This window comes from Cariama cristata, unplaced genomic scaffold (assembly GCF_000690535.1).
Source record: "Cariama cristata isolate BGI_N322 unplaced genomic scaffold, ASM69053v1 scaffold9633, whole genome shotgun sequence".
Taxonomy (NCBI): domain Eukaryota; kingdom Metazoa; phylum Chordata; class Aves; order Cariamiformes; family Cariamidae; genus Cariama; species Cariama cristata.
The window spans coordinates 47795-70685 of record NW_009607882.1 but is presented as its reverse complement, the minus strand read 5'-3'; the positions used below and the strand labels follow the sequence as shown (position 1 = coordinate 70685).

The 22891-nt window shown below is 41.9% G+C and overlaps 1 protein-coding gene across 1 annotated transcript in view; it reads left to right on the top strand.

Moving 5' to 3' along the window:
- Positions 1 to 18750, top strand: part of ERBB4 (v-erb-b2 avian erythroblastic leukemia viral oncogene homolog 4) — a gene marked incomplete at both ends in the record, with an annotated part of 112172 nt that extends 93422 nt beyond the window's left edge. Inside the window, one exon of the mRNA XM_009696912.1 lies at positions 18565 to 18750. Coding sequence (XP_009695214.1) covers positions 18565 to 18750 — 186 coding nt within the window. The remainder of the gene's footprint in view (positions 1 to 18564) is intronic.
- Positions 18751 to 22891: the final 4141 nt, after the last annotated feature.

Genomic DNA, 22891 nt, shown 5'->3' with positions numbered 1-22891 from the left:
AACTTACCTTTGGTTCAGAGGTTTCAAGAGGAAAAAAATCGTGTAGCTGGCTAGCAAAAGAGAATTTTGTCTCCTGTTCAGCTGAAAACCCACAGAGATCTGGATAGCTCTAGGTGCTTTCTTTGTTTCTTCAGGTATGTCTCGATGCCCTTGTGGAAAGTATGCTGGAGATACAGCTAGCTAGTCCAGTGGGGAAGGTGAGAGAGGACTTGCCTCTTCTTGGTTTCCACCATTGGCATCAGACATAGGAAGGTTCTAAGCTGAAGCTTTTGGATTCCTTCCCTGGCCCACGGCAGCTTTTATAGGGCCCTTGGGACTCCCTGGGAATGCACTGTGTGATGCACAGTTTCCCAGTTGACACAGGTGCATTTACACAGAATCTCCTTCTAAGATTCTGCCTTACATGACTATGTAGGTGAGTGGAGAAATATTTTTGTCTGTCCCTTTAATTATTTTTAATTCCTTGTATACATCTCATGTCCTACCTAGCCAAGTGTTTGACCCAGGTCTTCAACAGTCCACGTAGGTGTTTCTGAAAGTTTGAAAAGCCAGTACTACTAACAGTAGTTGAATAGTACATCCAGGCACCCCAGTCATTCCACTGACTGCACGGCTGCTTGGGAAATACAACCAAAATAATCTTGAGCCTCGGTTTAAAGGGCAGCTTTAGGATTGAATTAAATCCTTTATGGCAGCAGAAAGACATTTTTCCTTATCCTCTTCTGCTGTCATTTATGTAAACATCCTCCTTTCCAACTGGCATAAGGGGTCTCTGTAAGAATAGCTGATAATGAACAACAGCGTTGCTGCACTGCCTGGCAGTGTGCTTCAGCTGTGATTCAAACAGGTTTTCACTCCATCATGTTCAGTTGCCGGAGGCGGGGGGGGTGGGCAAGGGGTGACCTAACTCACCTGATTGTAGCCTCCCTTTTGTGCAGTCTCCCCTCTTCCTCCCGCTTCTGCACACTGTAAGTATAGCCACTTAGGAGGGGGAACTGTTTGCCTGTCAGTTCCAGGCGCAGAAGCTCACTGTGATTGCAATTACAATTTCCAACTTGTCCAGAGATGCCAGAAATCAAGCTGTCCTTGAGAACTCTGCATACCATGCACAAGCCCCAAGAGTGATCAGCCTCTACAGAAGCTGAAAATCTGATCACTACTGAAGGTTAACTGCTTTTAGTCATCTGAAGATTAACTGTTTCAAGGCCACATTTCTGTTATTTCTATCTTAAGTAATAATTTTCTCTTGAAATGTTTACTTACTCCAGTAATTTTTCCTTCCATAGTATGTGAGGGTAAGATGTCTGTGTATGTGCAAGGGTGTGTTAATTTTCCGTGTGCAAGAGCATGTGGCTGTACGGAGAAAGTATATGCACAGAAAGGATGAAGTCAACAATCCAGGCTGTTTGGAAACAATTCTGCTGCCATAACACTCCGATTGGAAAATACGCTGGGGGAAAAGGAGTTTCCCTGCTACTGGTGATGGAGGAAAACTGAGCCCTGTTGAAGTCAATGGGAGCTGTGAATTTGCCAGTGGATTCAGCAGGGCCAGGACTTCAACTCTGGAGTCGTCTTTCCAAGAAGTCTGCCACAGGTTTAAGGGAGAATCATATGCTTTAGTGAGTGGCTGACATTGTAAGTTATTCGTGACTGAGTCAGGAAGTGTATTCAGAAGCTTTTTGTGTGTGGCAATGGCAGAACTCCTTATTTAAAGTTTGTATTGCATTATGACTTGGAAACCATGCATAAGGTGGGGTAAACTCTGTGAGCAGGGAGAAGATCAGGGAGGAGTGTTAGTTTATTCGTTGGGAAACACAGCTGTGGGTTAACTGAAACTAAAAATTCTAATCAAATTCAAGTAGTTTTGGCTGTAAATTGTGTGTGTGTGAAAGAAATGTTTTGAACTGTTGTCTTGTATTATGATTCCTTTTTAAAGGTATGAGTGCACCAATAACATGCCTGATACTTGTTGTTGCTTTGGAGCATACATTTCAGCTTGGTTACTGAAACATAAAGTCAGTTGTTTGCTTAGCTGTATGTGTTATTGTTATGAAGGTCAGGATCCCATAGTTACCACTGTTTTAACAGGACACTGTGGGAGAGAGGTTTTTTTGAAAAAGTTTAGAAATTGAACAGGCAAAGGATGGGAATATTAAAAAAAATAAGGCAGAGAAGTGGTGCTATGAGTATCAAAAGTGGTACACAGTAGTTTAATTAGGAGACTTCATCAGAAGCTCTTAGCATTTGGATATTTCTATGATGAGTTTTCTGTTGCTTACAGTACCATGGGCTTCTAGCTCTTGGCATTGCACTGGATGTTGCCACCCTTTACTGTATGTTAGATCTGGATCTGAGCCAGGATGCTCCCTTCCAGCTTCCTGTTTTCCCAAGACTTAGGTACCTTGTATCTGGATGCGGGCTTTTAGGAGAGCAATCTTATGCACTTCAATAAAAATTTCTACTGGATACTGTAAGGCCATGAATTTTGGGGACTCACCTCCTGACGTGATGATGCCTGCAGGTGCTAGTCTTCTCATCTGCACCACCAGTGGATGGTGTGGTTTAAGGCAGAGGGAAAGATGTTATCTGTGTAGGAACAGGTCTTGCTGGAGTGGTAGGCTATAGCTGATAGACTTGTAATTACGCACATGAGAAACAGCCTTCCTTAAACATCAGCAAAGTGACTGGGAATACTGGAATTCTTGGCAGTCTTTCTGACATTCAGATGTAGAGTGCAGAAATAAAACTGACAAAACTTCGTAAAATGGAAGATAAGATTGTTGAATAATGCTTGATATGTAAGGAGAAGCAGCTGACACAGATATGCAGTTTTAAAGCAGACTTTGGCAGCAAGAACTGGGCAACTAGTGCTGACTTACCACTAAAAGAAACGGAAAGCCTGTATTTAAGAAATTTCCTCTTGCTTTGCATTTTTTCTTTGTGCCTCCAGCTCACATTAGCAATATAAAATAGGCACACGTTAATGTTTCAGTTCCTAAAAGGCAATGCGTATGCCAGAATGTTGCCACACTGATGAAAAATGCAGGGTTTTATGGGACCTCTGTTAATAAAAAAGAGGTACTGTTTCCACAGGCTTAACTGTAATGCATCCCAAACAAGCCATCACTAGTTCGAGGTTAATGGTGAATCTAATGAGGTTTGAGGGAAAGACTGAAGAAGAAATGTCTTGATATTTAAGTCAGAGGAGCTGGCTGTAAAACTGCATGTATATGCTGGGTAATCATTTTTGAAGTACAGTTGTCTGTGATTTAGTTCAGTGCCAGATGGGTAGGCTATTACCTATCAGATTTTTCATGAAAGCAGGCTGATGGGGCTGTGTGTGAGCTCCAGCACATGCTGCAACTCACAGATCAGCAACAATGCAGAAAGTGAGCAAGGACTAGGGGCCCTGGAGGATCAATGCATTATATTTGTCATACTTGTTTTTATACTGCCGAAGTGCCAAGTCAACTTAAAGTTAAGGGAGAGCAAGGCTTTTTGTGTTGTAGTGAGTGAAAAAAAAAAAACTCCAAGACGGTTTTATACATACAAATACCCACACTGTGTCTATTTTTAATAGAAATGGAAGGGTACAGAAGCACAGGCTTATAGGAGCTGAACTTGAAGTATCACTATCGAAATATATTTTATCTTCAACATACCGTAGTTTGGAATACTTCTCCCTTAGCACTTTGTTGCAGATGACCCTTCAAAAATTATTGTCCATGTCTCAGTGCTGATCCAGACACCTCTGATACATCAGCAACTGTCAGAGATTTATAAAAATGAAATAATTAACATCTGTTTATATTAATATTCTGCGTGTTATTTACAAGTGATAGCCAACCGTTGCTATCGGTGCTTTTCAAATAGTTGTAATGGAAGAAGTAAGACAGGGAAGTCTGGTACATGACTGGCTTGCTGATAATCTTTGTAATATTCTGCCAATACCTTTTAGATTTCAGTGCAATAACTAGGATAAACAGAGAGAACTGAGGTCACAATGTGGCTGGCAGTCCACAGAGCAGTAATTGCTGGCTTGAAATGCTTGGTCCTTCAATACTGAAACTGTAGTTCTGAAAATCAAAAGATTTTGCAGAGCAATATTCTCCATATTAACTTTGGTGGTGTTGCTTCTCGTTGTAATATACAGCATCTCTTGGACCTATGAAGATCAGATGATCTTTGTGCTGTGAAAACATGGTGAGCTTCTCCCTGCCTTGAAAGGCTTTCAATCAACACAGACACAACAGATAAAGGGTAGAGGAACAACTATTATTATACCCATTTAGAGATGGGATTCTCTGAATTGCAACACAGATCTCATAACCTCTGAGCAAATCATTCAATTTTTTAATTAATTTTTATTTTTAATTGTGTTCTGATTTTAAATCGGGTTGAAATGTTTACTTAGAAAAGCAGATCCTATATGAGCTTTGTTTTCAGACAAAGCTGTTTTCTCTACTTACGAACTGAGAACATGTCTAAAATGTTCTTTTCAAACATCTCATTATCAATCAGTGCTGTCCCCCAAGTCAGGTATTGTAAAGAAGCTGGATGATGCTTGACAAAAAGCAAATCATGTGTTAGCAACAGAAGAGAGAGAACAGGTATTCTTCCCTCTTAGTTACTTATAAGCTGATTACAATTGTATCCTGAAGGTTTCTGCTTTATATAGTATATCAGGTTTTTAATGACAGAGACAAATATGCATAGTACAAAAGGGGCAACGAGCACAAACCAAAACTCAGGAAGTTCCACCTGAAGATGAGGAAGAACTTCTGTACTTTGAGGGTGGCAGAGCACTGGCACAGGCTGCTCAGAGAGGCTGTGGAGTCTCCTTCTCTGGAGATACTCAAAACCTACCTGGATGTGTTTCTGTGTAACTTGGTGTAGGTGACCCTGCTTTGGCAGGGGGGTTGGACTGGATGATCTCCACAGGTCCCTTCCAACCCCGACCGTTCTGTGATTCTGTGAAAACAGAATTGCATAGATTTCAGATAGACCAGGGCCTGTTGTTACCTTAATGCTTTACATGACAAATGATACAAAAATGTTGTAAGAAAATAGAGTTATGTAGATTTTTGAGCTATGTTGACAGATCGCAGCTGTGTTGCATTTGCTCCATACAGGTTTCAAAGGCATTCGTTGATTGACTTGCATAGGTAAATTCTGTGATATGGAGCAGTGTCAGTACAAAGGTAGGAAAGGGATGAGGTACAGTCAAATAACAGTTTATCTGATGGAAATGTAAGACTCAATAAAATAGGGGAACGTGAAACAGGGACTGGCTACAGGCAGTTCCCTGGGCTTCGATTTACCGAGTGGAGGTAATGTCGGTGGATAGGCAACCCTCAGGCTGAACCTATTTGGAAACATTCTCCGGTGTTGAGGATGCTTTTGCTGACTAGGCAGTGCCCTTTGATGGAGTTCAGTGGCATGATTTGTATAGGTATAAAAAAGCAGAATTTAGCTCTTTGTATGTTTTCTGAAGCCAAGCTAATTGTTTGAGTTTTTGGGGGTTTTTTTTGGTGTGGTTGGGGCTTTTTTTTTGGTGTGTGGGGTTTTTTCTTTTTAAATGAAGTATTGTTGCTTTAGGTCAGTGGCTAGAGTCACCTGCTAAAAATACAAAATACGAGAATACTTCCTCTGAGAAGTTATTTTAGTAATGAGAGTGTTTGGAAAGTAATGGTGTTTGAAATGAGGAAGGGAAGAGAGTCTCCTTGGTGAAATGTTTTCTTGGCAAAATTGGACAAATATTTCTTGGTAAAAGATACTAACTTGCTGGAACTAAAAGGAGGAGTTTCTGCTGAAGCATTTCAGTGGGAGATAAATTCCAGTGAACTTCTCAGCTAGAAGGTGTTTTAGAAATATGATAGTGTCTTGTCATTCAAAAAATGATTTGTCATTTTCTGAATGAACTCTGTTGGATTTCTGTTTTGAAGTCATCGGTTGTTTCAAAAGTTAGACTATGTTTATTAGACAGGAATGTTGTTAAATCCGAATTGGAATATTAAAGATTTTTCATGTGTGGTTAGTTTGTGGACAGCAAGGAGAAGGAGTGGGAGGACTGGGGAATTTTTTGTTTAGCTGAGTAAAGGATGGGAAACATTTTTCAGTGCCAGGTCTTTTCTGAGGATCTGAATGCTATGTCCTGTTTGATTTTAAGCAGAGTGGGGAGATGCTTCTGGTTCCTCTGTGAATAATCTCTTCCATCAGGTGAGAGCACAATTTACGTTCTTGACAGTGCTGTCATTTAGATGAGAACATAGATCTGAGTGAAACTCTAGACTACTGAATGTTATTGATGTTGATGTTTATGTGACAGCTTGGCAAGCTCTCAAAGTGTCCTAGAGCTCTGGAAGGTGTCTTAAACCACATTGTGTCACCATATAAATGTTTCTAGCTCAACTAAAACTTGCAGATCAGCCCTCTGGTCTGCAGTTGAGCTGGTGAAGAAAAAGTGAGTGGAGCTCACTTTGTGAGTGAGTGGCACTCACTTCTCTATGTGGATGTAAGAAGTGCCACAGGGAGAGAGCATTTTGTTGCCATGTAATATCCTTATGTAGCCCAGTCCTGAAAGATGCATTCGTGTACAGAGATGTCTGTCTCCCTCCCCTGCCTGTAAAAATGAGACAAAATTCCAGGTCACTTTCAAATTTGTATTGGCCTGCCCATAGCTAGTAACTGATACCTCTTTTCTCCTATTCTGCATACTCACGGCACAATCTAAACATGCCATCTTTATCTACTTCCAAAACCTCCTCTTGGTGAACACTCTAGTGATGTGCAACAGCTTGCTGTGGCTTTGGCATTTCACTGGCACAGAAGTCTGCAGAGGATGACCAAAGAACTGGCAACTTGGTGTCATTTTGAGCTTCACAGTGTGCCTCTCAGAGGCACCACATATTCTTTGATTCAAGTAAGATGTCATATTATGGTAGCGTAGGCCTTTAAAAACAACTTCTTAAAAATGAAAACGTAAATGCATGCAACAAGGACTAGATAGGATGGATTAATGATATGTAACTCTACTTCTGTTTTATTAAAGTAATCCCAAATAATTGTGTTGGTGAGAAAGGCTGATGGTGTAACAGCCATGGATACCTTTTCCTGCTTTTTATTAAATGTCAAGCTGTTGACTACTGATCTTGACAGTAAGACGCAAAATAGGTGCTAGCTGTCAAGGCTCTCTGCAGTGTGGGTGGGGTTACTGCTTTATAATCAAGGTGCAAATTAACTGGGCTTCAGATCTGAAAGCAAGCTTGCTCTTTGTATGGCACATCCATAGAACTGCTGTGAATACATCTCTAGCCCTAACTTTGGCACAACGGTAGTGCCTTCGGGTCCCAGGTTTTCTAATTGTGCTTCCTTTGCCCGAAGTTTCCCTGGCAATGTCACTTAGAGCCTTTTTCACTCACTTTCCTAGACAGCTGCAAGGTACGGCCAGCTGTTGAAAAGCAGATGCACCCCAGTCCACCTTGTCACAGTTTGCTGTAGGAAATGCTAGGAAAAGAGGTTTGGGGTTTTGACTTGTAGAGTCCTTTTAGTTGCATAGCCCTTTGGAAATTCTGGATCTGTCATACCATGCCATCATACTAGCATAGTTAAGTGTTCTTGGGATTCTCATAATTCACAAAATAGGATGAAAGTATAACAGAAATTATTATTTTCCCCTGTTCATACCACTCTGAAATTACAGATTACTTATAAAATAGGCATTCCCTCCTGCAATGCTACAAGTTTAAGTGGTGGTTGCCGTTAACTTTGTTCTTGGCTTCTGTACTTCAGTGAGATCTTGTCTTTATGAGAGTGTCGACACAGCCACAAATACAAACTAATAAATACAGTTGTATTTATTGATTTGATCGAGGCTTTTGTATTGGTAACAGACGGTTGGCCACTCGTTCATGGAGGTTTGTTCTTGGAGTTGTTTGCTTTCCCCTGACAGAAGTCTGGACTTGAACATGGCCACGCATTGAAGATCAGACATAGTATTTGATGTGGGGCTTATTGCAGATGTCAAGACTTTATCAACATGAAAAAAAAGATTCATTATAGTATTCTATTCTTTTATGTATGTATTACCCTGACAGCAGGACATGCTCAAATCTTGTGAAAGTTTAGGGAGGGATGTGAAACCTTATGATTAGAGCATAAGACAAGCTGCCAGTGTTAAGGTTTATAAGAACCTCCCCCCTGCCCCAAACATACCTGTAGACCAGCCAGGGATGTGAGCTACCTTTGCTCTCCTTCGCATTGACTTCTTAAATTCTGGCCACGTTTCAGAGCCAGGTTACTGAACTGGGTGGGCATCATCCCACAGTGGCCATGGAAGGGGGCAGAGGAGCCATCCCAGCTCACAGCCGCTAACTCACCCCCCCACAGCCAGCGAGACTGGGGAGAAAACGGAAGGAACAGGAGAAAACTCCTGGGTCAAAATAAGGATAGGGAAATCGCTCACCAATTACTGTCACAGGTGAAACAGACTCGACTTGGGGAATGTAACTGAATTTGTTGCCAATTAACATAAATATTTAGTAGCTGATGCTGTATTAGCAAACAAACAGCCAGCACCCCACTAACATTTGTGGAAACCCCCCACCTTTCCTCCCCCTTTCCATGGCCCAGCTGCAGCCGGCTCTCCTCCCAGCTGGTGGGCTGGCTGGAGCTGGTGGTGTTCGGGTCAGATCGGCCCCAGCCTCTTCCCACAGCACCCCTGCTACCACAGCCCTAACCGTTCGCACCCAGTGCTCCCGATATTTGCCATTCTAGAAGTGTTCTAAAGCTGGGCAGCATCTGCCTGGCAGCAGGGCTAAGGACCGCGTCGCTGGATGCAGGACTTGGCCAGGATCGAGGTTCTGCCATGGCAGGTGAAGCGCAGGGCAGAGCCTGGCCTCGCCGCAGCTGGGAGAGGCAGTGCAGTGCGCAGGAGATGGGAGGTGTATGAAATTTGTTGGTGGCAGTGATATTCTTTCAAGCATTTTTTTTTTAAGAGGTTTTTAATGTTAATTTTATCTTTGGGAGAAGAGTAGGTCAACAGGATGGTAAAAGAAAGAACAAAGAAAGCGAAGAAGAAAAGTGTGGGGAACTGTAGAAACTCAGGAGAAAATGGCAGAGTAATGCTGAAAGGAAGAAAGAGTTGTAACACAGAAAATGTGTGGCACCTTTTGATGATTTTTGTGTTTCACTGATGCCAGCTTGGTCAAAAAAAAAAAAATAATCTTAACAGTGAACCAAACAGTCCAATGAAACTTTTTTTTTGTTTAAATATCATCATCCCTTTGCAGTACTTGAGACCTGAGTGTGATGCAACTGAATACAGATGAGGGCAACATGGAGATGAGTCTGTTTTGAATTCTCAGTTGTGAGAGATTAAATGCCTGGGCTATAGGCAAAATGGATCTTTGATAAAACAACTCTTAATGTTGATAGTACACTTGATGAAATTAGGTTTCAATCTGGTGCTATCCCTTTAAATTGATCCTGAAGGAGGAAAGAGCTTTGGGTATGTGATTATAAAGGTAACCTTTTCAGCAATACCAGAAAATTTCAAAGCAGTGCCCTAAGACTCTTCAGAAATGAGTGAGAACTTGATAGATTTTTTTTTTTTCTTTTTTCTCTATCACTCATTCTTGAGACCTTGCCATCACTCATCTTAAATAAAAAATCAAAGCAATAACTCCCTCCTTCTGAAAGGAATCTGCAGCTAAGGCTGAAAATGTTTATAAGCTGGTCAGTGGTGAGGTCTGTTTTTTTCTGCTTGAATCACGCTGAAATGATTGCGGTTTTTAGACTGTACATTTAAAACTTCAAACATTTTTGCTAGTTGCATCAAAATAGTAAGAAACAAATCACTTTTGACAGACTATTCTGAAATAATGATGCGTGTCGCAAACTGTAAGTAAAACATTTATCAGAATGATACAGTGTTTTTAGAGAGGTGTGCACACTGTTAAACCACTTACACCCGGTCTGCAAGGGGAGACAGCCAGTCGGAAACCCAGTGTTACTTCTCTTGATGACTTTCAATGGAAACATTTCTGGTTGCTGAGGTCCTGAGCTCTTGGCCATTTATGCATAAAAGTGAACTGGAAATAGGCTAGATTTTGCTTTCTCATCACGAGAATTAATATTTTTAGGCAAGGTTCACAGAAAGGCTGGTGGGAGTTGTCCCCTGACTGGATATTTGACGGAAAATCTTCACTTACCTTGTTTGTGCACTAGAGGTCTGTTCCTTTAGTCTTGAGATTCCTCCTGAGCTGTCTAACATGGGCTCTGATGAATTGGGAGACTTAATTGGTACAACGTCAGCAGGGAGAAATAAGAGGCATATGATGTGTGGGTTCTACAAAATGTATCTCCTACGCTTTCAAACATTTAAGCATGTGCTTAACTCTTAAGCACATGAGTCCTGTCAGAGTCAGCATAGTTGCCCGTGCCCTCAGTGTTTGCAGGACAGAGATCACAGTACTGCGCTTTTTTTTTTTTTAAATTTGTTTATGTTGCTTCAAAATACATGGTGAGCCAGATTTGCTTCTATAAGCACTTGAAGGTATCTGTTCCTGCATGAATAGGACCTACTGCTTCTCTAAGGTGGGCACGGAATATTTGACCCAGCAGTCTGATAGCTTCAAGAGGGAGAGCTTTCAAATCCCTGAATTATGCTAGTTTCAGGTAAGTGTTTGGAGGAAAGTGGGGCATCTCTCTCGTGCATTTGAATCGCATGGGGCAATCGCATGCATTTGAATTCAGTGTCAACAATGCGGGCTGTGCCTCTGCAGTGTTGAGTCAGTAAGACTACGTACCCTCTCTGCTGTGTGCGAGTGCTGTGACAAGCAAAGGAGTCTCAGAGGGTATGCCTGCTCTGAGAAACGCAGCACATTTAAAGACACATACCAGTTCCAGAAAAGGCTGTGCCCCTGTTTAGTAGTGCCCCAGCCAGAGACCAGCTCTGCTCCTGGACGGTGGAGAGCACGTTACTCTGGTGTTGTTCCATGCCTTGCTCATCACCAGACTGCAGCCTGGGTGCAGGGTGAGACGCTGACCTGGAGCCAGCTTCTCCCGATGGCACTAGCTTGGTCAGAGCCAAGTGAGCAGTACTTCCCTGGTGCTGTCCCCACCACATTTGTGCGTGATAGACCACAGTGTGTGGTCCTTGCCGTGGAATTTTCTTTTTTTTTTTTTTTTTGAAGTTCTTAGTTTTTATCCTAGAAAGTTTTGGGTGTAGTGGTGGCACACCTGGCAGCTGGATTTCCAGAACTTTCTAAAGGAGTAAGTTAATCTCACCGTTTAATGGTGCAGCATACTTGTACTCCAGTCTAAGTATGCAGTGATTCCACTTACTACCCAACGGACCTCTGGTCAAGCTCCTTCTTGGAAACTGAGCTCAAAAAAGCTCAAATCCCTTATGTCCAAAAGAGATAAGTCCAAAACCACCCATTCAAAGCCCGTAGTCTCTTTAATCGTAAGAGTTTGTGCTGGCACTGAGGAAAAACATGTTTACAAGGCACTCATACTGTTTTGTTCTCTGTTTGGTCAGATACAGCTTCCTTAACATGGCTTCCTAAAGCAAAACAAGCACAGGGGGGAGTTTCAAGGGGATGGTGGTTAGTGCAAAACTCTACCGAACAGCCTGTTAGACTTCCTTAATAACAGAGCCTTGATTTAGACCTCTAGTTATTTCTTGCTGTGCCAGCCAAATTCAGTGTTTCCCCAAAGAAAAAGCGATTGGTTGTCTGAGTGTGCATATAGGATTTGGACCTGAAGGTGCACTGTTACACTTCTGTGCAACAACCATTGATGAACCTGTACCTGCTGCAAGTATTCACCTTGCTTTATGCTTGGTGTATGGATGTGGATGTAGAGAAAGATTAAAATACCTTTCTTCATTTGCTTCCAAGTCCTGCTTCTCCAATGAGAAGTTGAGTGAATTGGTTGTACGCAGCCTAGGTGTTGTCACCATCTCTCAGGAGGGTACAGGGACAGAAACCTGTTACGTCATGGGACATGGGGTATGGTACCGGACTCACGTGAGCCAAGTTAAAGTGTGTAGCTCAGTCCTGCAGTAGTAACCTCAGGGCGGAATCTGCCCTTGCAGCATTCGAGTGTTGTTCGCTGTATTACACAGCAGTAAAATTGGTTATGGAAGCTGTTGCCAAGTCCCAAATAAGACTTTTGCCTGAAAGTGCCGTGTTAAATGTGTCTGCTTCTAATGCCTCTAAAGCGGTTCCGGGAAAAACAAATGTGGCAGTTTATGCTGTTACTGTCCTCCTTCCGTTTGCTCCTGTCCCGCTGTGGGACACTGATATCCTTTGTTGGTCCCTATAGCTGCATCTCTTATTTTCAGAAATGGCTGAGACATTTCAATGGAAGCTTTCCAGAGAGTATCTACCCAAGTGGTGAAAAACTCCAGCCCAAGGGTTGAGAGCATAGCAATGCAGTAAAGCAACTGAAAGCAGTGTCTGGCATAGGAAGTGTAGCGATGAAGATGTAGCAATGGGTATCACTGTCATACGATAAATGTGGGTGTGTATGTTTTTTGAGTATATACGTTGTGCTGTCTTTCCGCTTAAGTAATTACGCAGACTGCATGGGCTGTCAGCTGTAACCTAAAAAATTTGTAAGACCTGGAAGACAAAGAAGAGGCGTTGAAAATGTGTTGAACTGTAATTGGATCTGCCCCGAAGCAGGTCAGACACACACTCCGGACGGGTATTTGCCGTAGCCATTAGAAGCATTGTAAAATTAATGTAAAAAGCAATGTATTCACTGTAGTATCTCTCCTGTTACCACAGCACAGCTTGTGCTTTCAGAAAAATACACAGCACCATATGAAGTCAGCTTGTAAGTACATTTATTTACTTGACAATGATTAGGAAAAACAGGTGGATTGTTCTTTCCTGGCTTCTTTTGTTCGAGGGCATTTTATGGCAAGAACAGTTAGAAGCAGAAGGCTAGGAAACCAAAGATTTTTCAGTTTTTCCCTGCTTACTGAAGTCTTTATCAGGTACGTATGTTCATCTGGCTTAACTGGAGCAGTAAAATTTACCCTGGGCTTGCTGAATTGGGGCAGCAGATCTGTGGTGCTTCTCTGGAACAGGAAGCATGTTTCTCCTGCCCTGGTTCTGAGGGGTAGCACATGTATATGGAGCGCTCGAAGGGAATGTTGGCTACCTGTAAGTGAGCTGCTCCCAGTGCTCTGTGTGGTATGGCTCTTGGTGCTCAGGAAGCTCATGTGTTAAAGAACAAGCTTTCCGGAGTAACTTTTCCCCTCTGCAAGATACATCAATCTGATATATAAGGAGATAATCAATATTACTTCAAATGCTAATTCTCTTGTTAGGTGAAGTCTTCAGCGGCAAGAAGATGAGGTTATCAAGCACTGCACTAGAAGGTGCTGAGGTGCACCACATGGTACAGGACTCTTAATGACACAACCTGTTTACACTTTTCAGAGCCTCCATAAGCAGCTATGGGAAGGTCTCTTGACCAATTCTGATGTTCAGATTTCCTTTAGATCATGGTTTTGGACTCAGCAGGGTGATGGCTCACTGTCAGCTCTGCCTGGTTTCAGGACCCCAGCGGTCTCAGAAGTTACCTGTATGCCACCTCTAGCATCTTGGGAACCATCTGGCCAGGGATGCTTGACCATGTACTGAACTGGTGTACTGATTAACAAGGACATATGCTGGAAGAGAGTTCTGTCCTGGACGACTCTGGGTGGAGAATAAATTTTCAACATGGACATAAGCATGGCATTATTTTACTGCTGATGGCATATGCACCTTGCTGAGTCCACTGGTTTACAAACTAAATGGCCAGAGAAAGAAAATCAGTATCAAAGGATGCTCTTCCAGGGACCATCATGCTGGCTAATATTTATGTTCAGTTGTCAACTGTAATTGTTAGCAATAACAGATCAAAGTCGGAAAGGGAGAAGTTAAATACCATGTTATAACATGTGCTGTAGCTCTTACTAAGAGCACCTTTTCTTCTCTCAGTCTTGAGAATTGTTTTTTCTTCCTCATCCTGGAAGGCCAAAATGAAAATCCTGCTTTAGTTGGATTTTAAGTTACTTTTCAGAAACAACAGGCAAATTAAAGGCATTTCAAACATGACTGCAGAGTACAGATAGATCAGGAAACAGTTTTAGGTGGGGTTTTCAAAGCCATGTAAGGAATGAAGGCAACTTAAGTGACCTGTGAGATGCGAATGGTTGGTTCCCTTCGTCATCGGGGTTGACAAGTGCTTTTAGCCTGGATGGGACTATGTGGTGGATCGTTACGGTGAAAGCCAGCTCTCGTGACTTAAATAAGTTCTACCTGTCTAAACCTGTTTTGGCAGTCATAACAGCAGGTGCTCTGAGGGCTTCTCCTGGCCTCTCACTGTGGATTAGCAACTGCACCGCCTCGGACCCCTGTTGACGTAGCCGTGCTGACAGAAACCAGTCATAGGTCTGGTGATGGCTCACTACGAACTCTCCCATCTTCTTGGGTATCCTATTGTGTTACTAAATGCACATGACCGATGGATCAGTGTAAAACATTAAAACAACATTTATATCATTGTTTAATATAATTGTTTAATACAGGGTTTTGTATATAAATCACAGGAATTGAGTTTAATGTGGCAGTAATTCAACCACATTCAAAAGGGGCAGAAGAGAACAATGATCAACATGACATGATTTCTTTATACAGAATAGCATATCTGAGAAGTATAAGACTGAGCTGAACACGGAAGGCTCAATTAAAGTCACTTGCTATTCTCTCTGTGACGATGCTGGGGGGATACAACAACGGCCCTGCCAAGCTACTAGTAGGAGTAGCTGCCTTCTGCATCAAGGTCTTTCTTTGCCATCCTTCCCCTCAGATATATTAACGCTGTAAGCACTGCTGTGAATAGAATATACATACACAGCCTTGGGTGAAGTAACTCATTTGAGATCTTGTAGTACCCTAGCTTCAACTGGTCAGGGCTCACCGTAGACTGCAAAATACATCTTAGAGGTAAGGCAGGCTGAGCTCCACAACTGCTACCTGTGTCTATGCTGCCTAGCTTATAGCTGTCCTGTGTATGGCTGCCATGCACTGCTGCAATAATTAATACCTGAGCAGCAACAGCATAAGGAAACTCCAGGAAGAGATGTGCTTTGGCTGGGGAGTTACTCTTGTGATAAGATTTCTTGCTCCTGTGAATAGATGAAGGAGGGTGCCTGATGTCCAACAGGAGCCTTTCAAAACTGTCACCAGTCCTCTCATTTCTCAGATGCTAGTGTGAACATGTGACGTTACAAAGACTCTGACTCCCAGGGGAAAAATAAGATGCAGTACTTGAGTAATTTCTCTCCCCTCCTTCCCTTTTTCATTTCAACCTTCAAAGGACTTTTTTCAGGAGAGAAAGATAAAGTGATCTGGGGCACGGTTCCCACTTCTGCTCTAGACTTACTGTGTAACTGTGGATATTAGGTTGTGCTTTTCTGTACCTCAGTTTCCTCTCCATTAAATTAAAATAGGCACAATTTTAAAATCATTTGTGTAATTGTACCAATTGAGTACAGAGACAAGATTTGCAGACATAGGCTACCAAACGATACGGAAAATTGCAGAGGCCAGTTTTGAAAGAAGCAGGTGTCAGACAGCCAAGTCCGTGATTTTTGGTGCCTTACCTGATGAAATGTTTCAGTAAATTTAATTGGGAGCCAGGCTGCAAAGTGCCCAAGTGCCATGGAGATTGTAGCTCTAGGGTCTTTCACGTCCAACCAGATTTTAACATGGGGACTTGTATTCCTTATTTGCTGAACAGATTTTTAAAATGCTACTAAGTCATAATGTTTCCGTTGTTGTTGTTTGTCTGTTTTGTCTAATTAGGCCCTAGCGGAACAATTGCAATCTCTTTTACTTTGTGTTTGTGCTGTGCCGGATAGACATAACCCTGAATTTAGTTCTCCTGTAGATGCAAGTTCAATAAAAATAACAATACTTTTACTAATGAGAATAACTATGTGAAGCCAGGATTCATGCTAAATTAGTATCCATTAGTGACTTAGATCTATAATGAAGACTTCCTTGCTCTCTGTTGTGTGTCTCAATTCATTACAGAGCAGTCCATAATATTTTATTAACAACATTTTTATTTTTTTTCTGGAACCGTTGCCCAAAACTATTGGAAGAGTATGTGCTTTCCCGTAACATCAGAATGAAACAAATGGTACTGCTTGCTTTTATTATTGTACAGAAGTGTCTGTCTTCTGGACTCAGATAGGCTTGTAAATGGTAAGTAGCTGGAGGCTAATTGAGCACATGCTTCAAAGCTTTCCATGTGGTCCCTTGGTGAGCAAAAAGAATATATTGTCTATGTTCTAATCAGTCCTCGTTGTAAAGAAAAGTACTCCTACTCCCAAGTTTCTGGAGAAACTCTTACCTTTACTCAGAGAGGCAGGGGGCAACAAGTACTATCCCCTTATGCATCTGCAGGAGAAAAATGAATGGGGTAAAAAGAAAAAAATGAGGCAGAGTAATTTTGCACTCTGAAACTGGATAATGCACCTGTCAACAGGTATTTATTCTGGTGACCTTCAGTGACATTTTCTAGTGACAGCAGAAGAGAGGCTAAAATTGTTTCAAGGAGAGCCCGTACATATGACTTGAGTGAGTGAGAACTACATTAATATGAATGTGAGCAAAACTGCTTAAATTCAGATCCCTTTTGTAATTTGTTACATCGGAATCTTCCTCGGAGCTCCTCCTCCAGTCATCCCATCAAATAGCCCCCATTTATTCATTTATTTGTTTTATTTCTTCACATACATTTAGGAAGAAAAAGGAAGGAGATATTGCCCCCCCAATGGAGGCCATCTGCTCTTTTCTTATTGGGGGGGGGGAACCTATAATTAGTGTCTTGTTCATCTTTTCATGTTAACAAAAAGAAGAGAGAAAGAAAGAGAGAGAACTATTATGCAAATACTCTGCAATTTGGTTTCAAATATTCTTTGTACTATGATGAGCAATTTCCTTTAATACAAACTCGCCCTACTTGCCAGGACTTTTTTTTGCCTTAATTTAGGGAAGGAAAAAAAAACCACTTTTATTTGGGAGGTATGCTGTGTTCCTCTGATGCCAACTTTTTCTCTTCCTTTTTTTCTTTCTTTCTTTCTTTGGCACTATTACAGCTGTTATTCTTTAGGTTGTCAGAAAGATGTCGTATAGGTCTTTTGAGAAAGAAAGAGAACTAAAATAGCTTTACAAAGCCACGGTTTCATCTCACTTTTCATTGTTCCATTGCCATGATGAAGTGGTCTTGAAATGGAGGACTCGGTGAATGAGAGAGAAAAGCTTTCTCCCTGCCTTTTTTGACTACCAGTTGCTTCTGATGGCAGCATTACCTCTAAGAACAGGTATTTAGGTTTTTTATAAGGAGCTCCTGTGCTACTTGTCAGTGGTGTGAACTTCAGGGCTGAACAGCGTAGCCAAGATTAAGTCCTTCTGGTCCTTTGTATTGGACAACCTAGCTTGCTAGCTGAAAACCTCTGAAAACTTATGATCTGGAAATGGTAAATAAAGTGTAGAAGAAAGGAAAGCGTATTATTTCCTCTTTACTGTGTGGGAAGCTGAAGCATGGAGGAAAAAAAAAGGAAATAACTCATCGGAGATCTGTTTGGAGAGGACTTTGGAAGAATCAGGAGCCAAGCTAAGAGGCTCAGATTTAGAAAGCTGCTGCTTTCCGTAGTGATCTACTTGTGGCAACATCAGGAGACGGGTAGGATAGGACTGCTACTGCAGCTGGGCTGCTACTGTACCGTCACAACCACTAGTTTAGGCTATTGCTGTACAAAGGTCATAGAAACGGTAACATGGTCATACCCTGATGGCTTAACAAATCTGCTGACTTTCAGTAGGACTTCTGAGCATCAGACACGTTTGAAAAGCCCACACTAAACTCCTGATTCTTAACCCTTTGCAGGTTGAACTGTGGGAAGGCCTCCATCGACATGTAAATATTACATGCCTAAGCCTATAAAATACTAAGCATAAAATCTCTGATCCACTAAGGCATTTTGGCACAGCTTAATCGAATATCTTGCCAAATGAGACCTAACTGGCTATCTCAGTAGACGCGAGTGGCATAGTTTGCTTGCATAAAAAAAACCTGATGCCTAATGAGTTGACCACTAGTTGGGAAAGTATACTGAAGAAACCAAATTAAGGGAGGTAAAACAAGACCAATGAGACCTTTAAGCAAAATCAAATGTGTCACACTTACACCTTTGCTTCTGTGGCTGTAATGGGACAGGCAATACAGGGCAGTGCAGAATTTCTGATCTGAGCCCTCACTGGATCTGTTCACGTGGTCTGACCTGTTGCTTGGGGCACATTACATCAAACATACGTTAGATCAGACTGTATTTTGTCTAGGTAAACCTAGCACTGGATAGACAACGTAGGAATTCATGGTACTTCGGTGACACTGATCGCCTTTAGGCGCCCGATGGGAAATGGGAAATCTTCTATGCATAGAGTCTGTAAGTACCCTGGAGTAACTGGGTCACTTTTGTTGTTACAGGAAGCTCTTATCATGGCCAGCATGGACCACCCACACCTGGTGAGACTCCTGGGTGTCTGCTTGAGCCCGACCATTCAGCTCGTCACTCAGCTGATGCCTCACGGCTGCCTATTGGATTATGTTCATGAACATAAGGATAATATTGGCTCCCAGCTTCTGCTAAACTGGTGTGTCCAGATAGCTAAGGTATGTCGTTCATGCTGTTCTTTTTCTGTCGTTTTCATAACTGACATACAAAAAAAATTGTTTTGAGTTTTTTGGTTTCTGTTTGTGGGTTTCTTTTTCACACATGTTTTTGTTTTCAAGAAGATTGGGTAGTTCTTGAAATACACACTATTTTGGCTGCTTACAGTACTGTAGCCTACTTGTTAACATGTAAACCGAAGTGCTGTAAAAACAACTCTGTTAATGGTGGGGTCTTTTGAGGAGGAACGAAAAAAGTGGTGGAAGAAGCCCCCTGTGTGACGTCTGGGGCTGAGCACAGAAAGATTTTTCAGCCTCTTCTACTGTTCACTATTCATAGATACTGATTTAACCTGATTGCAGTTTTCAACCTTTCTGAATCTGCATTGCCAGTTAAATTCTTATATGCCATCAATTGTCTGCCCCCACACTGCCAAGAAGATAAATACTCACTTCATGTCACTCCTTTGGGAGCCACCGCGGTTCTGCTGTGTTTAAGACCTATCACAACAGCTGAAGCTGGAGGGGAATATTGCTCGTCTCTGCAGAATGGGAAATCTCAAGGGATGGATCCTGCTTTGCTTGCCGTGGCGTAATGCTCTCTGCCTTCCTGAGGGGTTTGAGGAGCAAGAGTGAAGCCATTACTGTTCAGATACAGACTCCACGTCAGCTGAGGTGGAGCAGAGTATAGGTCGTAAATGCAGCCCTAATGTAATTCTTGCACAATGTTTTACCAATGTTTTTAGGGACGTTTAGGTATTCAGTGTTGTACTAAGAACAAGTTATTGGTAACCAGTTGCAAAGAGTAACAAGATTTGGGAGTGTAGAGGGCCATAGTTTTTATCCACTTTAAGGGCTCTTTTATGCAACCAGAGTTGTGTACAATGATGTTACTACGAACGAGAAACCGGAACCCACTTCTTATTTAGAGGTTATTTAAAGTTTTAGATTATTTTGGTGAAAATGCTTGTTACTTACAAATGTGTGCCACAGACTGCCCTTTTATATTAAATCTGCAGCCTTAAGTGGATTTCCTACAACATCTATTATGAAATCTTAATTCAAGTTGTAATGTTAAACTTTTAGCACTGGAGAGAAACCTGGAGATTCAGCAACTGTTTTGCTGGACCAAATGGCCATCAAATAAACATTCACTTCTTTTAAAAACCTAACTAAGAAATATTTTCTTACAAAAGTAAGAAAATTGAGAAATTCAGCTAACCCTGAGTTTTTGTTCAAGGAGAAGAGGAGTTTGAGGTTCACCATTAATAGGGACTGTTTTCTTTCCAGGACCAGATCTGTTGTCAAACCTGCCTGAAGGTGACAGTAGATGAAATGACCATAATGCTGGGTAGAGGGGTTGATCCATAGAAGAGGCGAGGGGGTGGAAGTCTCAAACCCACATTCTGATGTTGCAGCATTTTGTAGATGTGTTAGTATCTGTGATTCTGCTGTGCTGTGGTGGTAAAGCAGCCAGAATTGCACAGAATATTGGAAGACACTGATGGGGGTTGCCTGTATCTGGAGATTTGCAAAGGTTTATTTAGGGCTGTTACCAGACCGAGGAAGGTGGGGGAGAAAATACATATTCCTGTTTGAGTCCTTTCTCTCAACACAACCTCCTCCCCATCTGTTCTCTGCTCATTTGATTGCTAGTGGCTGTTATTATTTATTACAAAACATTTACCTAGTGGCACATGTGTAAAGATAATCCACCTTTATTTTCATCTTGTGCATGCGTGTGGCCATTGACGTGTTGGACTACTAGCTGTACTTGCTTTGCTATGGACTTTATGTGGGCAGCTGATTTAGTGAAGCGTAGAGCCTGATCCATAGTAGAGGCTTACAAAGCTGACAGATCGTGGGAGGGTCTGTGGAAGGCAGGTCATTGTTTTCCCATAGTGATTCCTATCAAAGTGAAACGAGTTCTCAACTGATTTCCATTGTAAACGGTTTCAGCATAACATCAGGATTGGATTAGGTACACTCATTTGAAAATCGTTGCCTGCCAGTTTTCTTGATCACCGTGTGACGTGGGAGGAGAACGTGAGGTATTACAGATACTTGAGTTCTGAGGTGGTGAGTAACCAAGCAGTGCAAAGAAGTGAGATCATACGGGTAACAGTAACTGATGAAGTGTCAGGAAGAGAAGGGGAATTTCTTTATTACAAAAGGGTGGCCTATTATTGAGGGGAAGTTTAGTGAAATTTAGTTAGTTTACTGAAGTTTAATTAAATTCATCTTCTTCTGCATCACAATAACCTTGAGGTTAATTTTGCCTTGGCCTTACGTTACAGCATGAAGCTCATCTACTTGACTACTCATAAAGGGGACAGCAGCAAGGGATTGTTTTCTTGAAAAAGTGCAGTACTTGGTACATATGGCTGACCTGTTAGCTCTGAGCCATCGCAGTTTGTCTGGATTATTTTCTCCTCAGTTTCTTCTTTTCTTCTCTTATTTTTACTGCAGTGGTTGGTACTGGACGTGGAGAGAATCAGTATGCATCTGACAGGGAGTTCTGCATTTTGCTGCTTTTGCGTGCATATCAGTGTTATTTAGTAAGGGATGGCTTGTTATAGTTGAGAAGATCACCACAGGTACTGACTACTTGCATACCATGCAAGTGTGGTCCAATCCTATTGCAGAAGCTGACTCCAAAGAATAAAAATGTACCTTTAACTCTTTATTTTCTTCTTGTCTTTGGAGGCCTTGAATGACAGTTGTGCGTTAAATCTTCCCTGTCAGGTTGCATCTATGCATAAAGATGCATGTCTTAATAATTATATAAGAGGCTATCAGTGAGGAGAGGAAAGAAGCAGGGATATAGGAGGCTGTGCATACCACATAATGTAGAAGAATAGCACAAATGTTGCACAGAATTGTCTGCATTGCATTCTGCTTTTCTGATGGGATACAGGAACGCCCATTCCCTTGCTATCTCTCAGACTGTAACGTCAGTTGGGGTTAGAGGACACGCACAAGAAAACCGTTCAGAACTAGTAGGAAGAATAATCTTTGAGATTGCCAGACAAGGAGTCACCTTTTCCCAAAAAGTGGAATAAACATGCTAGTCCCCTGCTAGCAGCAGGAGAGGAGTAACACTTGTTTTCCACTCATCTGTCACGTTTAACAGTGAGTAGGAATCAGTCTGCAGCCTGCAAATAGGAAAGATTCAATTTCCCTGCAAATAGACTGGTCTCCAGAGGAATGAGCACAGAAGGTGGCTATTGCATCAAGCACAAGTTTCGATTCGCTGCAGGAAAGGTCTGTGTATCCCACGGACCTGCATCCACTGTGCTCGTGTTTCAGGCTCTGACATACGGCTTCAGAATGTCTCTCCACATCTTGCTTTTCTAGACTTTTGGAAGTGATTGCTTGTGTCTTTCTGAGAGCTACCAAAAACGTGATTAGCAATGTAATAAGAGGCAAAAATGGTCAGTGACCTCCCAGTCCTATTCTCTGCTCCCTGAAGCAGCTTCTGGTATCTTTCGTTAGATACATCTTTCTACCCTCACCTTCCCTCTTTTTATGGTGAGAATTTTCCTCAATGAGAAGAGGACTGAAGGGATTGGAAATGCCTCAATTTCGAAGTTCAGGCTGATTTTTACAAATCGTTTAAAATCAAGTTGCTGCTGCAATACAGTTCCTCCCTACTGCGCTTTTCTCCATCTGCCAATGTGCAGGCATTTATTTATCGAAGTCATTGCTTCAGAGTTCACTTGTTCTGCCAGGCTGTTCATTTCCATATGTCTCTACTTCTGTACCACTAGATGCAAAAACTAGTTAGGCGCTATGCCTGGTTGCCAGCCTGCATATGGCTCTGGAGATCACTTCTGAGGGTTGACGATAGGGCAGTTATTAAAGTATTATCTACTGCCAACTGAAAAAAGCTTGGATGCTTTTTCTTTTTGCTTATACAGATTGTGTTGAATTTATTCTGACTATTATATCATTGTAGGGTAATTGTGTTCTCCTTCCAGAAGCTTTAGCTTCTTATTTTATGGATGAAAGTTATAAAAATAGAGTAGCCCCCAAGCGTTCTGCATAAAACATGGTAGTTAGACAGCAGCTGTGTCTAAGGGGGTTCTCCCCTTCTGCTTTGCAGATACACAAGGCATTTCCTTGTGTCTCGCTTCTCTGTGTA